Below are 20,975 nucleotides of genomic sequence, written 5' to 3'. Positions count from 1 at the left end.
TATTCATTGAAATCCAACTAGGGGGATACGAGGAAGTCACTTAACAATGTTAAGAAGATTAGTTTTAATAAGGTTATGATTTATGTTTGTCTGTTTATTTGTTAGTGTTTTTTTTATTTTGTGAAAACCAATAAAAAGATTGGGGGGGGGGATTCTAAGTGACTGTGATTTAGAGCAACTGGCCACTATGAGTAATTCCATAGCTTTGACAGTGTTTGCAATTTGCAGCATGCTTTACAGTCTTCCTTTACAGTTGCCTTCAGCAAGATTGCAATGAAGTGAATTATTATGAGCTGACAAGCTGAGTCTAGGAGATAATGGGCAGGTTCCCAAATAATGCTGAGCTGTGGTTTGGGGTTATATGCATGAACCCCTTGAACTGGAGTTTTCCCCTTTCTTCTTTTCTTCTCTCAGCACAGCTGGGAGGGGGATCAAAATGGGATTCAGTTTCTATTTCTCAATTTCCTGGTTTGTCGTTGCATCTAAACCAAGAATCGTGGTTCAGAATAAATTCTAGCTTAAGCAAGCACACATCACAACCCAGATTTTAGAGTTAACTTTGTTTTGCAGTTGGCTAAAGTTTATTTTAAACCACAATTTCTGACTTGTCACGTACCAGCCAACAATCCTAGAAAGAGATATTAAATTGTGGTTTATTCCTTCTGCTGCATGAGAGGTTCGTGTAACATGTACAGATTAGGTTAATCATTGCATGTGAACCAGCCCAATGTCTTTACTAAGGTCATATAAGAAGTACTGAGAAAATACGGTACTTGAATTAAGGTCTTCCATCTTCACTGTCTCCAGTTCTGTCCTTCTTAGATTGTAAACTTATATTTTATATTGCAGTCTCCATTTACCGTATTTTTCGCCCTATAGGACGCACTTTTTCCCCTCCAAAAATGAAGGGGTGCGCACCAACCCCTCTCACTCTCCAGGCTTCAGGAAGCTATCCGCAAGCCTTGGGAGCCCGCGGGAGTTCCCGCCGGGCTCCCAAGGCTTGCGGACAGCAGCCTGCAGTCCAAAACCCGGGGAGTGCAGTGGAGCGCGCCCAGGCTTCGGGCAGCTCTCTGCAAGCCTTGGGAGCCCGGTGCAACTTCCTGCCGGGCTCCTAGGCTTGTGGATAGCAGCTTGCATCCCGAAGCCTGGGGCACGCTGAGCAGCGCGCCCCGGGCTTCAGGCAGATATCCGCAAGCCTGGGGAGCCCGGTGGAAGTTCCCGCCGGGCTCCCAAGGCTTGTGGATAGCAGCCTGTTCTGGGGGCTGGGGGGGTGGGAATAAATATTTTTTTCTTTATGCCCCCCCCCCCCAAAAAAACTAGGTACGCCCTATGGGCCGGTGCGCTCTATAGGGCGGAAAATACAGTACTTTATGGCATATAGTAGTAGCTCCCCAGTTGTATCTAGAGAATTTTGTTGCTCTTGAGATTCATAAGGTGCTATATACTTACTTTTTTCACAGGAAATGCTAAAATACAGTAAAAATTGTGAAGGAGCAGAAGATCTTCAAGAGGCACTGACATCAATATTGGGAATTCTTAAAGCAGTTAATGATTCCATGCACCAGATCGCAATCACTGGCTATGATGTAAGTAGTAGCATTAAAAATTCACATTTTAGCGATACATAATGCAAGCAGTAGTGCCAATATTTTCTGCAACAGTTTTCCCCACCACCACCACTTGTCTGAAATGATGGTTAAAACTACTGAAAGAATGAAGAAAGAAGAAGCCAGTTATCAAAAATGCCATCCTACAAGATTTGTTCCGCCTCAGTGCATTTCAGACTACAGCTTCCTTCTTTAGGAGGAATCTTAAAAGTTTCCTTTTTTTATATAGAATAGTTGCAGCAGCTCAAACATATATTTTTGCCCTGTCTTGCACTTTTACTAACGGTACTAGATGAGCTGCAATATTTGTCGAAGCTCCTTCTGCTGTTCTACAGAGTTTGAAAGTTTTGAGGTTGCTTCTGAAGAAGGAACTTGTTTCAAAACACATTGAGCTGCAATATATTCTGTTAGTTGGCACTTACAAGAAAATGTTTCCCCTTCTTACATTATTTCTGGTGGCATGTCACTTAGCCTGTGTTTGGTGTGTGTTGCTCACCCACAGAAAGATACAAACATTGATTGAATTTTAGAATGGAATAGAAAGCTGCAGGGTGGTGTTGATGAGAGGACTTATATAAAATAGGTTTTTCTTCTCTCTACCGTCCCACACCTTAATTCTGGTTCCTGACTTTTAACATTTAACTTTTGCCATCCAAAGCCCTGAGAGAAGGGGAGACTAAAACTCTGAAACATTTTTGGTTAGTTCATGAGACCCATGTAGCAAGTCCGGACTTTGGATATTCTCCATGTCTTCAGGAAGGGACTGTTCACTGGACTTAAGAGGCAAGACCATAGAACCAACCCACCCAGTTGCAGGAGAATAATGCAGGCTTAGGACCAGCTTCAACTAAATTGTTCCACCTGCACAAGCCAACATAACTTCTTCTTCTTTGGCGATCACTTGTAGCCGAGTAAGATTGTCTTTCATAAACACGGTTTTAACAATGAGTCCGTAAGTGACTGGAGGCCAGTTCTGGATCCACGCATCCTTCCACAGTGAGGACATTGGTTTCCGGGTGGGAGTTGATCACGGTGTGGGTTTGCCAAGCATTCCTTCCTCTTAGCATGTTTCTCCCTTGCGCCCTGAGTTTTGAGTGTCTTCAAAGTCCATGACACCTTTGGTAAAGGCTGTTCTCCAATTGGAGCGCTCGCAGGCAAGTGTTTTCCAATTGTTGGTGTTTATACTACATTTTTTTAGATTTGCCATGAGAGAGTCTTTAAACCTCTCTTGTTGACCGCCAGCATTACGCTTTCCATTTTTAAGCTTGGAATAGAGTAGTTGCTTTGGAAGACGATAATCAGGCATCCGCACATGACCAGTCCAGCGAAGTTGATGTTGAAGAATCATTGCTTTGACACTGGTGATCTTTGCTTCTTCCAGTACACTGGTATTAGTTCGCCTAGTCCCCCTGGTGCAACAGGACTTTCTCCACTTCTCTTCCCCACCTATGTGCGTTCCCCATGCCTTCCCCAAATTTACGCAGGAGGGTCAGGGGAACCCTGAGAACAGCATGTTGGGGGAAGGGGAGGGGAGATCGTTCTATCTGGCAAGTAGAAATGAGAAACAAGATTTTATTCTACCCATGGTGCTGCTCCCATTGCTGGTCTTCCTTTCTAAATATTATTAACAAAGTCTGCTTTTTTTGGTTTTTGTTTTAAGGGAAACCTGAATGAACTTGGCAAGCTTCTGATGCAGGGATCTTTCAGTGTATGGACCGATCACAAAAAGGGGCACTCGAAAGTGAAGGACCTGGCACGTTTCAAGCCAATGCAGAGGCACCTCTTCCTTCACGAGAAGGCAATACTGTTCTGTAAAAAGAGAGAAGAAAACGGAGAAGGATATGAGAAAGCACCCTCATACAGCTTTAAGAATTCCTTAAATGTAAGATATGGTTTTTTTAAAAAAAAATAAACATTTTAATATATAGTAGAGCAAAAATAATACCATTTTGGCTGCAGCAACACACACATATATATATATACACAGCGGGTGGCGCTGTGGGTTAAACCACAGAGCCTAGGACTTGCCGATCAGAAGGTCGGCGGTTCAAATCCCCACGACAGGGTGAGCTCCCGTTGCTTGGTCCCTGCTCCTGCCAACCTAGCAGTTCGAAAGTACATCAGAATGCAAGTAGATAAATAGGTACCGCTCCAGCGGGAAGGTAAACGGCGTTTCCATGTGCTGCTCTGGTTCGCCAGAAGCGGCTTAGTCATGCTGGCCACGTGACCCGGAAGCTGTACGCTGGTTCCCTTGGCCAATAAAGCAAGATGAGCGCCGCAACCCCAGATTCAGTCACGACTGGACCTAATGGTCAGGGACTGGACCTAATAGCAAGGGTGTCATGCGGGATGTCAATTTAACATTCCTTTTGTTTTCAGATGACTGCTGTTGGAATAACAGAGAACGTTAAAGGTGACGCTAAAAAATTTGAAATCTGGTATAATGCAAGGGAAGAAGTGTATATAATACAGGTAACACCCCCCCCCCCCAATTAAGCATTGTGCTGCCTTTTAAAGGCAGTTTTATGAAGGTGTAGATGTTTTCTTTGAAAACATTGGTCCTGCCTGTCTCGTTTCGAAATGGCTTAATTTGTGGCAAATAGTCGGCTGAATTTCTACCTTTTCCTTTTTGATTCAGGCTCCAACCCTGGAAATCAAAGCCACCTGGGTAAATGAAATTAGGAAAGTACTGACCAGTCAGTTACAGGCATGCAGGCGTAAGTCTTTTCTTTCTCCCTAATATCTGTCAATAGCAATGTGGCTATCAGTATGATGGCTGCATTTAGTTTTCCTTACAGACACAAGCGCCTTCCATTGTGTTTTGCGTGGGGAGATTAAAGATGCTGCAATCGGGGATGGATGCAAAACTTCCCACCCTGTCCTGACGTTGGGGTTGCTGCTAATTTGCTCCCAGCTCGGAACCAGAGTCCCACAGTTACTGTCAAAGAGTTCTGTTCATGCTTAGTTTGTTGTAGTGTAACAGAAGCCTTATAATTTGTTCCCTCTTCTGTATTTAGTGAGAGCTCCAAACTTTGCACAGAACTTCCAAAATCTGAACCAAAAGTTTGCAGCTTGCCTGAGATGCTTTTATAGGCAGGCTTTCTCTCTCTCTCTTTTCCTTACAGAAGCTAGCCAGCATAGAGTTCTAGAACATACGCACAGTCTCCCTTTACCTGCATCGTCTAATAATACCAGGTAAGCTGCTATCTGTTCCACTAATTACTTTATAAAACATTGATTCATCGAATACTCTTCCGATTTCAGTGTTTTCTGCGTTGCCTGTCTCTAAAACCATTTATTTGCTTTTTACTTACTTGCTAAATATTGCAGTGTGCGAGTTTAAATGCCTTCTTAATCTACGTAGTCCTGCAAACCTAGCAGGTTGAAAGCACGTCAAAGTGCAAGTAGATAAATAGGTACCACTCCGGCGGGAAGGTAAACTGCGTTTCTGTGTGCTGCTCTGGTTCTCCAGAAGGGGCTTAGTCAAACTGGCCACATGACACGGAAGCTGTACGCTGGCTTCCTCAGCCAATAAAGCGAGATGAGTGCCACAACCCCAGAGTCGGTCACGACTGGACCTAATGGTCAGGGGTCCCTTTACCTTTAATCTACATATAGCACCTTCTATATGGGTGCTTTTAGTAGAGAACGATGATGATCCCAACTCTTGTACACATGCATTTTTAGAAACGTTCAGGTTACCTGCACCTTTACCTACCTCACTGGCAAGCAACCTGAAACATTCCCTGCAAGTATCAGCTTAAAAATAACTGTGTCAGGTACAAATTTGTCCCTTCAGTTTTGTTCTGAAAGATTTATTGTAGATATGGAACGAGCTAGGCAAACACAGTACCATAGTGTGTAGTGTAGAACATCTCACCCCGTACCCATTAAGTGGGAAAGTACCGTATTTTTCGCTCTATTGGACGCACCGGACCATAGGACGCACTGGACCATAGGAGGGGGAGAACAGGGAAAAAATATTTTTTCCTTGTTCTCCCCCTGTAAAACAAGGTGCGTTCAAGGTGCATTCACCCGAGAGTGTGGAGCTGGCGGTGGGGGGAAGCGCTGCTGGCTTAGGGACAGCCTCGCTAGCCTCTGCAGGAGAGCGGGGTGAAGGCACCCCGCTGCCCTGGAGAGGCTTTGTGCGCAGCCGTCCCCAAGCTAGAACAGCAAGACGGAGCCCTCCGCAGCGCTCCGTCTCCCTGTTCTGCCTTTCGGCTTAGCGGTGCAGCCTGCATTCGCTCTATAGGACGCACACACATTTCCCCTTAATTTTTGGAGGGGAAAAAGTGCGTCCTATAGAGCGAAAAATACAGTATGTCTAATTTGTAAGGTTGTGGCTTGCTTTAAAAAAAAGAAAGGAAAAGAAAAAGTTGGTTTTACTTGCTCTGAGGTTGTTGTGGTTATCTCGTAATGGGAAGAAGTGAATTGGCCTTTAGTGTAGTCTTATATTTCTTCCATGAACAGTCCTTCAAGAAATGAGGCAAGGAACATCAGAAAACAGGAGGAGAGAAGTGCTGGAGTTGTAAGTCCTGATGGATGTGTAACCTCAGTAGCATCAAAGTATCCTGAAAAAGGCAAAGGTAAATTTGAAGGACCCTTTGGTTATTAATGTGCATCAATTACTGTAAAGTGGAATAAGTTGTTGCATAAAAGGAGTTGTAACCATATTTTGGTCATGTGATCATATTTTGTGATGTCAACTCTTGTCATAGATAAAACCAACAGGTGTGCAAAAATAAATAATTTTTTTTTTTTTTAGGTAGGTATAGAACAAATATTAGCTAGTTGGTTCTGTTTAATATCTGTTCAATAGCATCCCTGTCTTAAATCCCGTAGAAGAACCACACTGATTTATTTGCAGGAACCTATTTGTCTCCATGGGGTGATTTTTCATTACTAAATTATGATTCAAGCCCTTTAAAGAAATTAAATGATTCTAAAAGTGTAGTAAACATGTGGGTGATTCTGTTAATTTGTTCCAATTTCAATAATTAATTATTCATAAATGCCTTACTTTTCTGGCACAACCTTCTGGTTTACCTTTGACTTCTCCGTTCTTTCCATCTATCTTTTTCCTCTCTGTCTTCATTTTATTGAAGATACTATCTCAGATTTCTCAATTCTCTCTCTCTCTCTCTCTCTCTCTCTCTCTCTCTCTCTCTCTCACACACACACACACACACTGTAATGTACAGTATTACTAATCCCCAAAGTCAGAAAGGTAAATTTTACAAAGCTAGCTCATTTATTTTTGTTCACTACACACTATATTTGCCACTGTTTGTATGTGTAGAAATATTGGCTTCAGTCCAAGAAAGAGGCCTTTATGCACCATTCTGAAGAATCCTTAGACCCTCTAGATCAGGTTTTTGCAGGGAGTTGGCATTGAATGCACAGGAATTAAAAGACTTGGAAACTTTGTACTTAGGATTCAAACCGTTAGGATTTGTGTATTTCCAAAATGGTTCTTGTAACTTCAAAGCCTTAACTCTTGATTTTTCAAAGCCCCAATTAAGGAATTGAAAAATTCGAAAGGACAGCTGTCAGGCCTTGAGCCGTGAAGCTAATGTAAAATATGAGGCTAAATAGAAGGATTGAAATGATTTTTGTTGACAAGATTATAAAGTTGCTTTAGCATCTTTTCATTAGAGTTCCCAGCCATAAATCACCCAAACTTTCAAGCTGTTGCCTTTCTGTTCAGATAGGAAGACCTTGCTCCTTACTCTCTTTTTCAAAATACTCCGTAGCAGGAGACCTGGAGCTGGGAGGGAGCTCCACAAAAATTGTAAGATGTGTTGCACACCAACCAGAATGCTTTTCTGTGAACAATGAATGTTCAAACTTCATTTGTGGTGGGGATTGGGGGAGGGGGGGCACTATTAATCAATCAATCAATCATCAATCAATCAATATCAATCAAGTCCTTCCTGGTTATTAAGGACTGAGATTGTACTTGGAGATAAACACAGTGTCTAGGAAAGTAAGGTTCAAGCTCTATAAGTTGGAATTGGCTTATTTTTTGCCAGATATTTGGAGGCAATTGATGCAGTTTTGGGATCACTGTCATGATGTGTTCCCAGTGGACAACTCCTTCCACTCTTTTCTCATGTTCCATGCTGTGTTCTGTCATCTCTAAAAACTTACCTGGGAAACCCAGCCAGATGGGCAGGTATAAATAATAAAATAAAATCATCATCATCATTAACTCAGTTTGGTACTGGAGAAGGAATGCACTTGCTTCCTTCAAGAAAGCTTTTTATCAAGATGAGCTGTTTTTTTTTAAAAAAAAGAGACCCTTTTGAAATGTTATTTCCACAGGTCCCTAAGGAAAAGAGGTTGTGTGTTTTTCCACCACAGAAGGTGGGCTTAGTCTTGCTCTCAGAGCTGTTATCTCTGATAGCATTTTCCTTTGTACCGTTTTACATGAAAGCATTTTAAAGCCCTGCCCTGCTCTGGGCTCCTTTAAATTATTATTACAGTGCTTTGGTTGTGGGAGCCGTGTGCACACCTATATGAATACACAGTGGTTCCATGCTGATAGTGAATAACTTATCTAAATTGTCCAGGAAGACATGTTGAGATGTCATTCACACTATAGCCATGGAGCTATTACGAGATTGAAAGGAGTGACCAACATTATGCATCCATCGCCCTGATGGGAAAAGTCTCTTTTTTCTCTCTCTCCTTCTCTTTAACAACCCCATTACCTTTGAGTTCTTTCCGGAGAAGCTAACAATGAGTGCAGCCAGCTACTTAAAGTTCATATCGGTAAGCACTAATATTCCATGCTTGCCTTGACAGAAACAGCGTCTCCTACCGCTAAAAGCCAGACTTTGCCAATGATCCTTCTTTCACGACCAGGTATTGATCCAGGATTTAGTTTCATTGGAATAACGTGATATATGAATGCAGAAAATAAAGAAAATTGCAAATTAATTATAGCTTTGCTACCAGCTTTTTAATATTTGTACATATAACCACAAATATGCACTTTTTAATTATTCCTACATTTTAAAAATGTTTTTTCCTTGCTTTTATGAATACCAGTTAAAAGTATGAGATTCTATTTTTGTTTTCCAGTCTAAACTCAAAGGTAATTTGCATGCAACCCACCTATTTTCTCTCTCTCTCAAATTCTTCAATATCTCTTTCTTGTCTCTCCGTCTTTTTTTGCCTGTTTGCCCTACTGCAGCTTCTCCTACCAGCCCAGACAAAAACACTAAACGACATGAAGTAAAGAGTGATCCAACTCCTTTGGGTTTGAGAGGTAGAGTGGAGCCAACTTTCCAAACTTGAAATCGCAGAATCCTAACAGTTGCATGCACTTCGCTTTGACGGAAATTGCCACACGTGGTAGCCAACAAAGCAATGCAATTTTCTGTACCTTCTCTTAAGTTTAGGGACAAATGTGCCAGGAAACCTCATTGTGTGAAAAGCTGAGAGATGAGAACCTAGGAGTAGAGTTGGGGCAGATAAGTTGTTGCAGCATATAACCTGATAAAAAGATAGCAAAAATTAGGAAGGGTGGGGGAGAGAAATGATAGATCTGTGTTTGATAAATAGTGCAAGGCTATTTCATTTTAATTATGATTGAGTGGAATCTAGTTTCCAATTTCAAGCTCAGGGTGGAAGGTGGTATCACGGCAACAGCGTAATGCACTGGGAATATTTATTATTCAGTTCTTTCACAGATGCAAGTTCTGTGTTAACTTGGAACAGGGCCAAGTGGGTCAGCACTACTTATCTTTTACTAGCAGCCCAGCGCAGGCAAGGTAACGTATCTCTTCTGGGGCCACATGGACTTTGTGCATGGTGTGATGTGTGCTGTGACTCGTGGCTGCTTTTAAGGGCTTGCTTTGGCTTTCCTCTAACATCTTGTAGTGTCACGGATGACACGAAGCACAAGTCTTGGTTTTCAGTCTGCCTGGAATCCACCCTTCCTCCAAAAAGCTCAGGACATCATCCATCCTGGTAGTCCCTCCCCATTCCATTGTGTGGGGTTAATTCCACTGAGGACTGAGTGGGATAAAATCAAGAGTTTCCAGCATTGTCCAAAAAGCAGCATGATTTAGACTGGGGCCAGGGATCCTCCCTCCCCAAATATTGTGCCTATCTTTCCCTCCATGACTAATAGCAGCTATGGGGATGAGAGAAGGGTAACTTGCTTTGCAGAGTCATAGGAAAGGGTTAATACTCCCCACTCCACCCCAAGCTGCTATTTGAACCAGGCGATGGCATCAGGGATTCCAATTTTGGAACTCCATCCAATGTATTTTGGTCCTGAAAAAGAGACCTAAGGCCAACCAACGAGCACCTTCATGGCAGAGTAGGGTTTTAAGCCCAAAGTTACCCTAGTCCAAGTGCAACCTTCTATTCACTATAAAAGTGTTCTTTATATTTGCAAGAAGCCCCTTGATATGATTAGCATGGGCAGTCACAACCACTTCTCAAGGAGGTACGCTCCACCTGTGTCCCTTGTGGAAGCTGGGTCATCCAGCATCTCATTACATGAGAAGGGCAGGTTTTGCCTCCATCATAACAGGGTCCCCAAGTGTAGCTTCCTACATTTTCCACAGAAGTGAATGGCAGCCATTTGCATTTATACGGGTGAAAGTAAATAGCTATACAGTATTTATTGGCAGCATGGGGCTGGGGGAGCAAACGTCCCAATGACCTTCTTTGGGAAGAGCAGATTCTGATCCACCCCAAGGAGTCTTGCCAACCGCTGCTCATTTAATTTGCCTAATTGTAATTAATGGGAGGCATTGACAATCAGACTTGTTTTAATCTGCAGAGCAGCGCTGTAGCTTTCATTTCTTGCTCACGCTAGGGGAATGTGACACAGAGAGAGTGCAGGGAACTCATATAGTATCCTTGTAGCTGTGTTGAAGTGGGTTGTTTTTCAATAAGTAGATTTGGAAATCTGTTGTGCGAGTTTTATTTGGGATTATTTATTTAGAAGATGAGATACTCAGAAATAACCACAGTAGTTTTTAGTCTACTCCCAGAGAGAAATATAAGTGTACCATTGCCAACATGTGCATGATTTGTTATTGTGTCCGTTGTTGTATCCTGCTGTGATGATGCTGTATGATACAAAAAGCACAAATGAAGAGATTTTTCTCATTGCAAGCTCTTTGGGAGGCAGAGAGGCAGAATTGGTAATTTTTTTCAGTATAGAATTGTTCAGCTTTAAACTCAAGCAAGTATGCACACGCCATATCTATGCTAGGACATAGGCGTGAAAAAAGAAAAACAAGGCTGAGAAGAGATCAGATTATATGCTGCTTTGTTGCGACATGGTAAACTAAATACATGTTTTATTCATTGGAATGGATATTCATGACCTTCCAAGGGATACTTTAGTGATCAACATGAAAGCATGGAGTTCCCAACCTGACGAACCACTAGCGGACCACTAATCTGTGTGAAAGTTCTTATCCTAAATTGCACTTGGGAGTAAAGTGTCGTATTCCATTGCATTTTGAGCCAGATACACTTGGCAGATTAAAAAGTGTACCAGTTGGAAGCACATTGTGATGTGTTTGACTAATCACATCTGTCTCCCACTGTTTGAATTACCGTTTGTGAAATAAATAGCAGGATCTTTTTTTCTTTTTTGGCCTTCTGTTTTCTTGTAAGTTTTTGTCACCTAACAAGAATTTGAGGGGTCATCAGAATGAGTTATCTATGCTAGAAGTGCCATAAAATAAACAGGCTGAGGTTAATAACCAACAACATGGAGTGGCTAACCTTTGTTGGCCCAAAGACTGCATTCATCCTTGTCTAACACTCCAGGGAAGCATGGCATCTGTGAATGTCCTTGAACACTGTCATAGCCTCCCTGATCTATGCAGATCATTGCCCCCTCCCTGCTCATCAAATGAGCAATCGGATGACTTGAAACAAATTGCATCCCCATAAGGATGTTGGGATGAAGTGTTTTAAACCCTTCTGTTCACCCCAATGCTGTATCTACATTGTGGGATTTTTAAAATTTTTCCTGCAACCCCAAAATCAGTGGGGTTTCAGAGAACCAGAAAAATTTTCTTGAGATACTTGATACCTAAGGTTAGCCATCTATCATTTATAGGATCTAATAAATTTAATAATAAAATCATACCTCGGGTTGAAGTAGCTTCGGGATAAGTATTTTTGGGTTGTGCGCTGCGGCGACCCGGAACTAACGGAGCACATGACTTCTGGGTTTCTCCGCTCGCACATGCGCAGACGGTCAAAATGATGTCATGTGCATGCGCGGAAGCGGCGAATCGCGACCTGCAGACGCGTGGGCGTGGGTTGCATTCGCTTCTGGATACGAACAGGGCTCTGGAACACATCCCGTTCACATCCAGAGGTACCACTGTAGTTCGGCTTGGGGAAAAACATTGGATTGGATCCAGACCCATGGATTGAAATCAATGGGACTTAGTAATGGCAAACCTAACTTAAGTCCCATTGATTTCAGTGGGTTTACTCTAAGCTTGAGTTAGGTCTGGATCAAAACCATTGTTTTTTGGCTAGGTTCTCATTTCTTACCTGACTGCAGTTGGTGATCTCACTAGCTGCCTATTAGCACCAAGACGGCATATCACTTAGTACAATTTAATTGGTTCAAAGGATATCTAGTGTTTTGTTGTAACTGTTCAAAGTGTATCCTGCATTTTATATAGAAGTCGCAACTAAATGTCAAATAAATAATACTTTTTTGAGTATTAAAATGGCTATTATATCAAAACAGTTCAGTACTTGCTTGAGAAGCTTCAATAACAGTTGCTTGTTTGTTTATTAAGGATGGTCTAAAACATCTCAGTCACTTGATGCTTCGGAAGAAAATGATGGCTGGTCCAGTGCAGAGGATCCACTCAATTCCTCAGATGCAGAAGAAGAAGTAAAAGTAGAGAAGAAGCTGGTAACTAATATATTTTCATGTTTATAGGAGGGAGGAAGATATAATGTATGAACCTGGCCACAGTGACTAATCTCCCATAGACCCCTTGGAGATGGTATAAATATATTATTATTGTTGTTGTTATTGTTATTATTCAATGACACTGGTAGAATGAACAGTGAGTTGATAATAGTTTTGCAGCACTTATTTTAATGTAGCCTAGCTCTGTAATTGGTATCTACAGTATGTTGTTATGGGGGAGGGGAATGGAAGGAAAATGAACAGGGTGCACTTTGGTGTAGCATTGGAGAAAGGCTAAACCAGAGAGAGTTAATGTGGAGCCCTCCAAACTTCAACTCCCTAACAATTCAGGCTGGTTGGTACTGATAGGAGTTGTAGTTGGCACCATGTTGGCTAATCATGGGCCAAACTGACACAGTTAAGTCCCATGGAATGCTGGTGAAGTAATTCAGAACTCCATAACCCTTTCCCTGTTCTATTTCTTGGTTGTACAGGACTGTGACAATCCTGGAAAATGTATTTTAAATAAGGTTTTTTTATACGCATAGTCACTCTAGAGGATGTGATTCTGCTTCTTAGTTATGAGGGAGAAATGCTTCACCTAAGTCACATTTTAAAAAAACTGATTTAGCTTTGGCACTTTGATCACCATAAAATCTGTCTCAGAGTTAATAGCTATTTGATTGTTTCTCATTAAACCAATTGTATCTTCTACTGTGTATGTTTAGACTCCTGGTAAATACACTGTTGTGGCCGATCATGACAGAGGAGGCCCTGAAGACCTGGCGCTGAAAAGCGGAGAGTTAGTTCAGCTGATGCATGAAGGAGAAGATGGACTTTGGTATGAAGACCGATATTTTAAGACACAATGTCCGCAAAAGCACCTTGGCCTGGTGCAATGTCCAGATGTGTAAATATAGTTAAGAGATTTGGAAAGGACAGTGAGATTGTTCAGTTCCCATTGCTGATTTCTCAGTATTGTTTCTGACTTCTTTCAGTTCCTGAAACTGGTTTGCAAACCATGGAATACAGTTGATAAGAAAGTATTCCCTTAACCATGGTTAAAGCTATCAGATGGATGGGTGGAATTCACTAGAAAAAGGACTTCATGGGGAACTATCACTCTAACCTGGAATGTTGTTAATTTAGAGCAGAGTTTCCCAAACTTGGGTTTCCAGCCGTTGTTGGACTACAACTCCCATCATTCCTAGCTAGCAGGACCGGTGGTCAGGGATGATGGGAATTGTAGTCCAAAAACAGCTGGAGACCCAAGTTTTGGGAAACCCTGATTTTAGAGTATTACAATATGCACCAGAAGAAATACAAAAAAAGTTGACTGCCTCTAAACAAGGGCTACTTTGCTTCCAAATGGGACCTAATATTTTGATGCTATAGTTTTTTTAATAGTTTAAAAGCCAAAAAAATATTTTTTTTCCTAGGTATGTAAAGAATCTGACCACAAGCAAAGAAGGTTGGGTTCCAGTCAACAGTTTGTTGGTGCTGCTTGGCAACTCAAAATCTGCTATATCTCTGAGCAGCTCAGGTATGATTTTAATTGTAAATGCTTTGGTTTAACAGAGTGGCACTTAATTTGTCAAAGAACCCAGTACCAAGTTAGCTACAAATATAGGTAAAGGGACCCCTGACCATTAGGTCCAGTCGTGGCCGACTTTGGGATTGCGGCGCTCATCTCGCTTTATTGGCCGAGGGAGCCGATGTACAGCTTCCGGGTCATGTGGCCAGCGTGACTAAGCCACTTCTGCCGAACCAGAGCAGCACACGGAAACGCTGTTTGCCTTCCCGCCGGTGCAATACCTATTTATCTACTTGCACTTTGATGTGCTTTCGAACTGCTAGGTTGGCAGGAGCAGGGACCGAGCAACGGGAGCTCACCCCGTTGCGGGGATTTGAACTGCTGACCTTCTGATCAGCAAGTCCTAGGCTCTGTGGTTTAACCCACAGCGCCACCCACATCCCAATAGCTACAAATATAATTCTCTGTAAATTTGTGTTCCTTCCATCCAGAGTCTGCAGCTGGTTCCAGTACACTGAGCTCATCTTCAAGCTACAGTGAGAGTTGCAACGTCAGCAGCATCAGCTTCTCGGACATAAAGGGCTAACCTGTTAAAACCTCCATGAAGACTCTTGTGAAACTGTCAAACTTCTAATGCAAATGCCGGGTGTTAAATGAAACAGAGAAGCTACCATCACTTGAATCTCTCTCCATTCCTTCCCCAACACACACACACACACATGTTTCAGTGGTAGCTTACAAAATCTTTTGTATTAAAAAAAAAAAAAAGACATTGAATAATAAAAAAAGAAAATTTTATATAAAAAAAAGAAAAAGACATTGAATGAAGATGTAAAGGATTGCCAGCAGCATGGAGTGGAAGATGTGCGCCTTGTTGGGAAGAGAATCTTCTGGAAGGTGCATTATCATTTTCCTAGAAAAAAAATGAACCTGGACAGGGATAATGTGGGAGAATACTATGAAGAAACCAGGTTGTGTCTATTGGTGTGAATCTGTACAGTAAAACAATGAATATATGTTAATATATAATTAATATGAAGTTAATTGATCATGTAGAAGGAAACAGAAACATGATCTTTACAGGTCATTTCCCATGAAATCCTCCTTGAGGCAATGTATTAATATGCAGGAAATCTCTTACAGCATCGGGGGAATCCGTTTTGATCTGGCTGTGGTTTCTGGCTTAGTTTTTTTGAACCACTGTGCTTTATCTAGCCATGAGCTTGTTCGTAATCTTTGCTTCTAAAGAAATAGCAGTTCCACTTCAACAGAGACTATCCCCTTTCCTTTCCTTTCCTTTCCTTTCCTTTCCTTTCCTTTCCTTTCCTTTTTTTTAACAATCTATGGTGATAGCCCTTTTGAGGTATTTTTACCATCAAGGACAATTGTTTACAAGAATGCTGGTAATTTCATAAGTTGTTTGGTAAAACAAACCCCATTTTTTAATTATCAAGTAAATACCAGAACATGTTTTATATGGGTTGAACTTCCAGAAATTAAACATTCTATAATAGCAAGCAATTGTCTTTTACTGTTAGAAGATGCCTACAATTCATCTAAATGAAACTTTTCTAAATCCTTCCTGGTGCTTAATTTTCTATGAAATGCATGAGTATGTCGTTTGAGCAGGGAAAAATCATTGTGGGCATAGTTTTAAAATAAACGAAGATGAAAACCATACGCATTTCATTTAACACATGTGAAATAGAGCGATGCTGTGTAAACTGCTATTCCCCCTCAAGATACGATTTATAAATCTGCCTCACCGAAGGCTAGTAGTATGTAAACTGATGTATAAACCACATTGGATTCATCCATACACCTGAATTAACTTACAGCTCATAGCGTATGTACCTCATTCATATATTATCAAAGAAGTGAATGTTTGGTGGTCAGCACTTAATGAATACTAGGCAATTAGAATCTGGCAAGATAAAACTAATTTGGATTTTGTTTTTCCCCCTGAAGTATAAATAGCATCTCAGATTGTTGTTTCAAACGTCAGGAACAAGTTCTGGCTTATAGTTAACAATCAAACTGTGACTGGCTCTGGTCAGTGCAGAATTTTATATCTGTTTGTATATGTTCATATTTATATATATATATATTTGTGTGTGTATGTGTATTAATGTAAAATATGTATTTATACACTTCCGGCTGCTAAAGATGGCCTCTGTATGTCCTAAATTTCTTAATACGGCAGCAATGTAAAGGTTGTACAAGGCTTTACTTTATATATTTTCCAGCACAGAAAAGTGCATCTCTTGAAAGCATCTTAAACAAATGAGATTGTGCCAGCCAGGGCACTGTCTGTTCTGTTGTGGTCATAAAATAGCAATAGTATTTTGTAATTTATTTTGTAAATAGGAGTTTGGGAGTGGGGACCCCTCTCTTGCAAAATCGTCCTAGAAGGAAGGATACAATTATGATGCATCCACAGGCCTTCATCATCATTAACACAAACAAACACACACACACACACACACACACACACACACACACCCCTTCCTCTGTCAGTGGCCCTAGCTTGGGATACTGCCAAAAAATAAATGACTTTTCTTGCATAGACTTAATAAATTGGTTTATTGCTTCTCTGGCTCAAGTGAGAGGAGTTATTACTGGGAACGAAAACCACAGAGAAAGCCCTTATATTAGAGGCTGTCTCTTTTTACATTGTCCCTGACAATGCCTTTTCCTTGTTCATGTGGTTGTACATATACCATTGCACTTTAATACGACCCACGTTTCAATTTTCTACTGCTGTTGTAAATTACAATTACAGAATCTGATGTCTTTATTGTATATGTATGAAACTTTGAATAAAATTCAGCATTTCTTGCTGGGTCTCCTCAACATGATGGCGATTTCTATTTTGTGTGGGTGTGTTAACACGGTACCACAGTGTGTCGGAAGTTGATGCAGCAAGTCTTAAGGGAGGAATCCTATGTACAAAAAGCTAGCGTAAAGCAAAGCATTGGTAAATTAAGCCAGCAAAGCTACACCAGATCCAAACCCCACTCAGCTTAGGCTTTTGCCTAAGCCTAACAGAGGGGAAACAAGATTTTCAAATAATATTCTGTGTTGGGTTGCCAGATTGTGACTGAGCCAAACTGGCTCAGGATCCAACCTAAATCCTCCCTTTCTGGTCCCAACTCCAGATCCCAGATTCTTGGCTCAGCGCCAGCATATCTCTGGCTGAGCTAGAGATCCTCAGTTTCTCAATCTGGCAGATCTTCCCATGGGAGTACCCCTTAAAGTGTGCCTGTCCTCTGTTTAAAAATATATATATATTTGTGTACACTGGGCATCCTAAATACTAGCAGTAATATCCCTATCCCAGAAAAACTTTGGGTTTGCTTTTTGTTGTGAAAGATACCAAGTCATTGAATCCACCGCAAGTCAGGATTGAATTTGCTAAAGTGTACGTTGCAGATGGAAAGGGACTTGATGGATAGCAATGGGGAGACTGTTGAAGGCAGTGCTTTTTTTCCTAGGGGTACTAATACCCCAAAATTTTGTGGATCTAAGTTTGGCCTCATTGAGGGGCAGTATTTCAATATGAGTAGGAAAGTGAGAGTACCCCTAAACATTTTTTTAAAGGAAAAAAAAGCACTGGTTGCAGGCATCAGGCAAAATTATTTCAAGCCTTAACTTCTAAACCAATTGCAATGTGTTTTAACAAATTCTGGCATAAAAGGGTTCTAAATAATAAAGGGGGGTTTCCCTTTCATGCACATTCTCTACCTCAGCTTGGGTTGACGATTCAATACTATTCAAGTGGCATTCTTGCAGACCCAGCCATGAGCGCAAACAGAGCGCAAATAATGTCTCTTGCAAAGGGCCTGAGGTTAGCCTCACTCAGATGGCTCTCTTCATTCCAAGCTGCCTGTTTAAGGGCAGCCAATAAGCTCTCTTTTACAGCTTTTAAATGGCTTTTGCACATTGAACATGGAAAGGATGCAAACCTTTAGCTAGTGGGTCAGTTTGGTTTTCTGTCTGCCCAGTAATCTTCGGCCAAGTAGCGGCTAGTGCTGGATGTTTAAGAGGAAATGCTTCTAATTTGTGGCCATCCTACTTTCAGCAATCTGTGTTGCTGGAACATGCAGGAAGGCTTCTTTAACTGACCCATTTTCACTGGCAGCCATGGGGTGGAGTGGGGGGGAAGAGACTGGCTTAGGATCCCAGTGCTCTGAAGGCAGCCCTGTATAGGGAAGTTTTTTTATGTTTGATGTTTTAGTGTGTTTGATGTTTTGATTTGCTGGAAGCTAGCCAGAGTGACTGGGGCAACCCAGTCGGTTGGGCGGCATATAAAAAATGAAATTGTTGTTGTTGTTGTTGTTATGGCAGTTGGCAGGGAGAAGGTATAGTATACCGTTTTCCAGATTTAAATGCCCCTCTCTGCTGCTGTTCTGTCGAACCAGCAGTGGTTTTTCCTGATAGGCTACACATCTGTATGTGTTTTAATAGGGGAAATGACATGATTTGATTATTATTACTACTTTTAATAAATAAAAACTGTCAGCATATTGTTATCCCAATCCAGTTCATGTTTTGCCAGATAGCTGCTATCGGGAGACCCTAATTGTATATTGTTTGCATGGAATCTAATTTGGTCCTTGAAGACCAAAGAAATGGTTTGCAACCTGCATAGACTTCTGCCATCATCTCTATAATATCATCTCAGATGAAGAAAAAACCATGACCGCTGCCACTATAACATTTCTCAATTCCCTTAACCCTACGGTCTCCGAAACTTCCTCTCGTCTCCTCTCTTGCAGAAATTCCCTCCCTCCCACTTCCTTTGTGCATTGTATTTTTAACCACCAATATCACAGACTAAACCCACAGTATTCTGCCACTGTAACCCAAGTTACTGCAGTACATTATAGAACTCCCATGTTGAGGCATGTTCATATTACCACTTGCTCCACATCCAATGCGCTCTCACTGCTATTTTTTTAAAACCGCATTCACATAGCATTAGTCACAGTTCATATCGACCCTGTCGTTTCTTGACAAATACTGCTTTTTGCTGGATTTTTCTCTTACACCAACTTCAATCTGACTAGAAAACTGGATGTGAAGTAAGTGGTCATGTGGACATTTGAGGCAGCCATCACAGCATGTGCAGATCACAGCATCATGGATAAGATTGGCAGGGGGGTTGCAGAGTCCAGAAATGCCCCCCCCAACGTGTGTGTGTGGTGAAGAAATCCCCCCCTCCACCTCTTGATGTGAACAATTCAGTGCTAATCTGTCTGGAAACACAGTGGAGAAGAATAACCTCACTGCATTTTAAGCCACTGTTGTCAACATAACCTTGCACTTCTGTAGCTATCTCCTGCACATTACAAATACACTCCTTGTCCCAACTTTCAGAAGCGTAGCCATGTTAATCTGTTTAGCAGCAAAATCAGCAAGGTACCATCTTAAAGACAAGCAGATGAAAGATTGCATAACCTTTTGTGGACTAACGTTAACTTCATGGGGGGGGGGGGAAATACTCCTGGTACCAGACAACCAAAGCATAGTCTGTACTTAACATTGCCTGGTGCAAGGAATGTATTTCGTACCAGGAATAGGAATTTGAGATAAGGAAAGGTCAGTTCATACTGTCCACCTATAAAATTCCAGTAGTAGAATGGAAACATTCTTTGGTTTATGCTTCATTAGAGCTGTAGAACAAGTCTAAGGATTAATCAATCATTTGATAAAATCAAAGTGCGTATGTATTACGGGGTTGGTGTTAGAGGATCTGCAGTGAATACAAAAAAACCCCAAGCGTCTATGTTTTCCAAGGACAGTGCCAGATTTACAGAAGCTGTCTCTGTTTCTGATTTGATCCCATAATGTCCCACTTTTCCTTAGGACGTCCCTATATTCATCAGAAAAATGTTGGAGGATATGGAGTTATGTGACACCCCCCCCCGACATAACACCCTGCATAGGGAAGGTTTTTTTAATGTTTAATGTTGTATTGTGTTTTTATATATGTTGAAAACCGCCCCAAGTGACTGGGGAAACCCAATCAGATTTGTGGGGTATTATTATTATTATTATTATTATTATTATTATTATTATTATTATTGAATAGGACATTCCTATTTCCATCAGAGAAATGTTGGAGCATATCTCATCATCACAAAATTGCAAGGTTCAAAAATACTGTCCAGGTAGGTCCCCGACATCTGACCACCAAGAAAGACACGTCGATGACCCAGTTAGTTATAATGGTGATACAGAAAAGCAAGTACAAATTTGGATTGTTTTTATTATTGGCAGCCCCTCATTTCCTCCTAGATTAAGGTGACAGCCTTTACCAAGGTCAGTGCCAGACCCTGTTGAAAATGGGCTCCCCCAAAATTCACCGTCCTATTTATGAGTGGCAAAATGAGGGAGGCGGTGAAGATTCTCCAAATATTCCTGGGGGAGGGACGGGTGGCAGAATTATCCCAACAGTTTCAGTATGACTGAAAAAAAGAAATTTCTCCACACACACACACACACACACAAGCACCTCTCGGTGAAACTTTTAATTAGTTTGTAGCAGAGGACAAAGGAAGCTTATGGCCTAAGAAAGGACTGGAAGGAGTAAGGCCAAATACGGGAAGGGAAGCAGTGTTGCCAGTGTGGTGTAGTGGTTGAGAGCGGTAGTCTCGTAATCTGGGGAACCGGGTTCGCATCTCCGCTCCTCCACATGCAGCTGCTGGGTGACCTTGGGCTAGTCACACTTCTCTGAAGTCTCTCAGCCCCACTCACCTCACAGAGTGTTTGCTGTGGGGGAGGAAGGGAAAGGAGAATGTTAGCTGCTTTGAGACTCCTTAAAAAAGGGAGTGAAAGGCGGGGTATCAAATCCAAACTCTTCTTCTCATGAGGCGCACCCTTTTTGTCCATTTCTTAACAGAGCTGCCCAACC

The 20,975-nt window shown here is 41.6% G+C and overlaps 1 protein-coding gene across 18 annotated transcripts in view; it reads left to right on the top strand.

The window, feature by feature from the left end:
• The window catches only part of MCF2L (MCF.2 cell line derived transforming sequence like), a 115,686-nt gene extending 98,774 nt beyond the window's left edge, over positions 1-16,912 (top strand). For 8 of the 18 annotated variants that reach the window (XM_083437626.1, XM_083437627.1, XM_083437617.1 and 5 more), the window contains 12 exons: positions 1,461-1,586; positions 3,268-3,489; positions 3,987-4,079; positions 4,246-4,324; positions 4,733-4,802; positions 6,078-6,193; positions 8,415-8,474; positions 8,806-8,880; positions 12,407-12,525; positions 13,254-13,366; positions 13,965-14,068; positions 14,551-16,912. In XM_083437626.1, the coding sequence (XP_083293752.1) occupies positions 1,461-1,586; positions 3,268-3,489; positions 3,987-4,079; positions 4,246-4,324; positions 4,733-4,802; positions 6,078-6,193; positions 8,415-8,474; positions 8,806-8,880; positions 12,407-12,525; positions 13,254-13,366; positions 13,965-14,068; positions 14,551-14,645 (1,272 nt within the window). In that variant the 3' untranslated portion in view covers positions 14,646-16,912. Of the gene's footprint in view, positions 1-1,460; positions 1,587-3,267; positions 3,490-3,986; positions 4,080-4,245; positions 4,325-4,732; positions 4,803-6,077; positions 6,194-8,414; positions 8,475-8,805; positions 8,881-9,304; positions 9,386-12,406; positions 12,526-13,253; positions 13,367-13,964; positions 14,069-14,550 lie in introns of all 18 variants that reach the window. The other 10 variants (XM_083437618.1, XM_083437619.1, XM_083437631.1 and 7 more) reach the window with 4 other exon arrangements.
• The last annotated feature ends 4,063 nt before the right edge of the window (positions 16,913-20,975 follow it).

The sequence above is a fragment of the Podarcis tiliguerta genome (assembly GCF_965153285.1).
Source record: "Podarcis tiliguerta genome assembly, chromosome: 4".
Classification (NCBI taxonomy): Eukaryota; Metazoa; Chordata; class Lepidosauria; order Squamata; family Lacertidae; genus Podarcis; species Podarcis tiliguerta.
The sequence above is the reverse complement of the archived record's forward strand: the minus strand, read 5'-3'. Positions and strand labels throughout refer to the sequence as shown.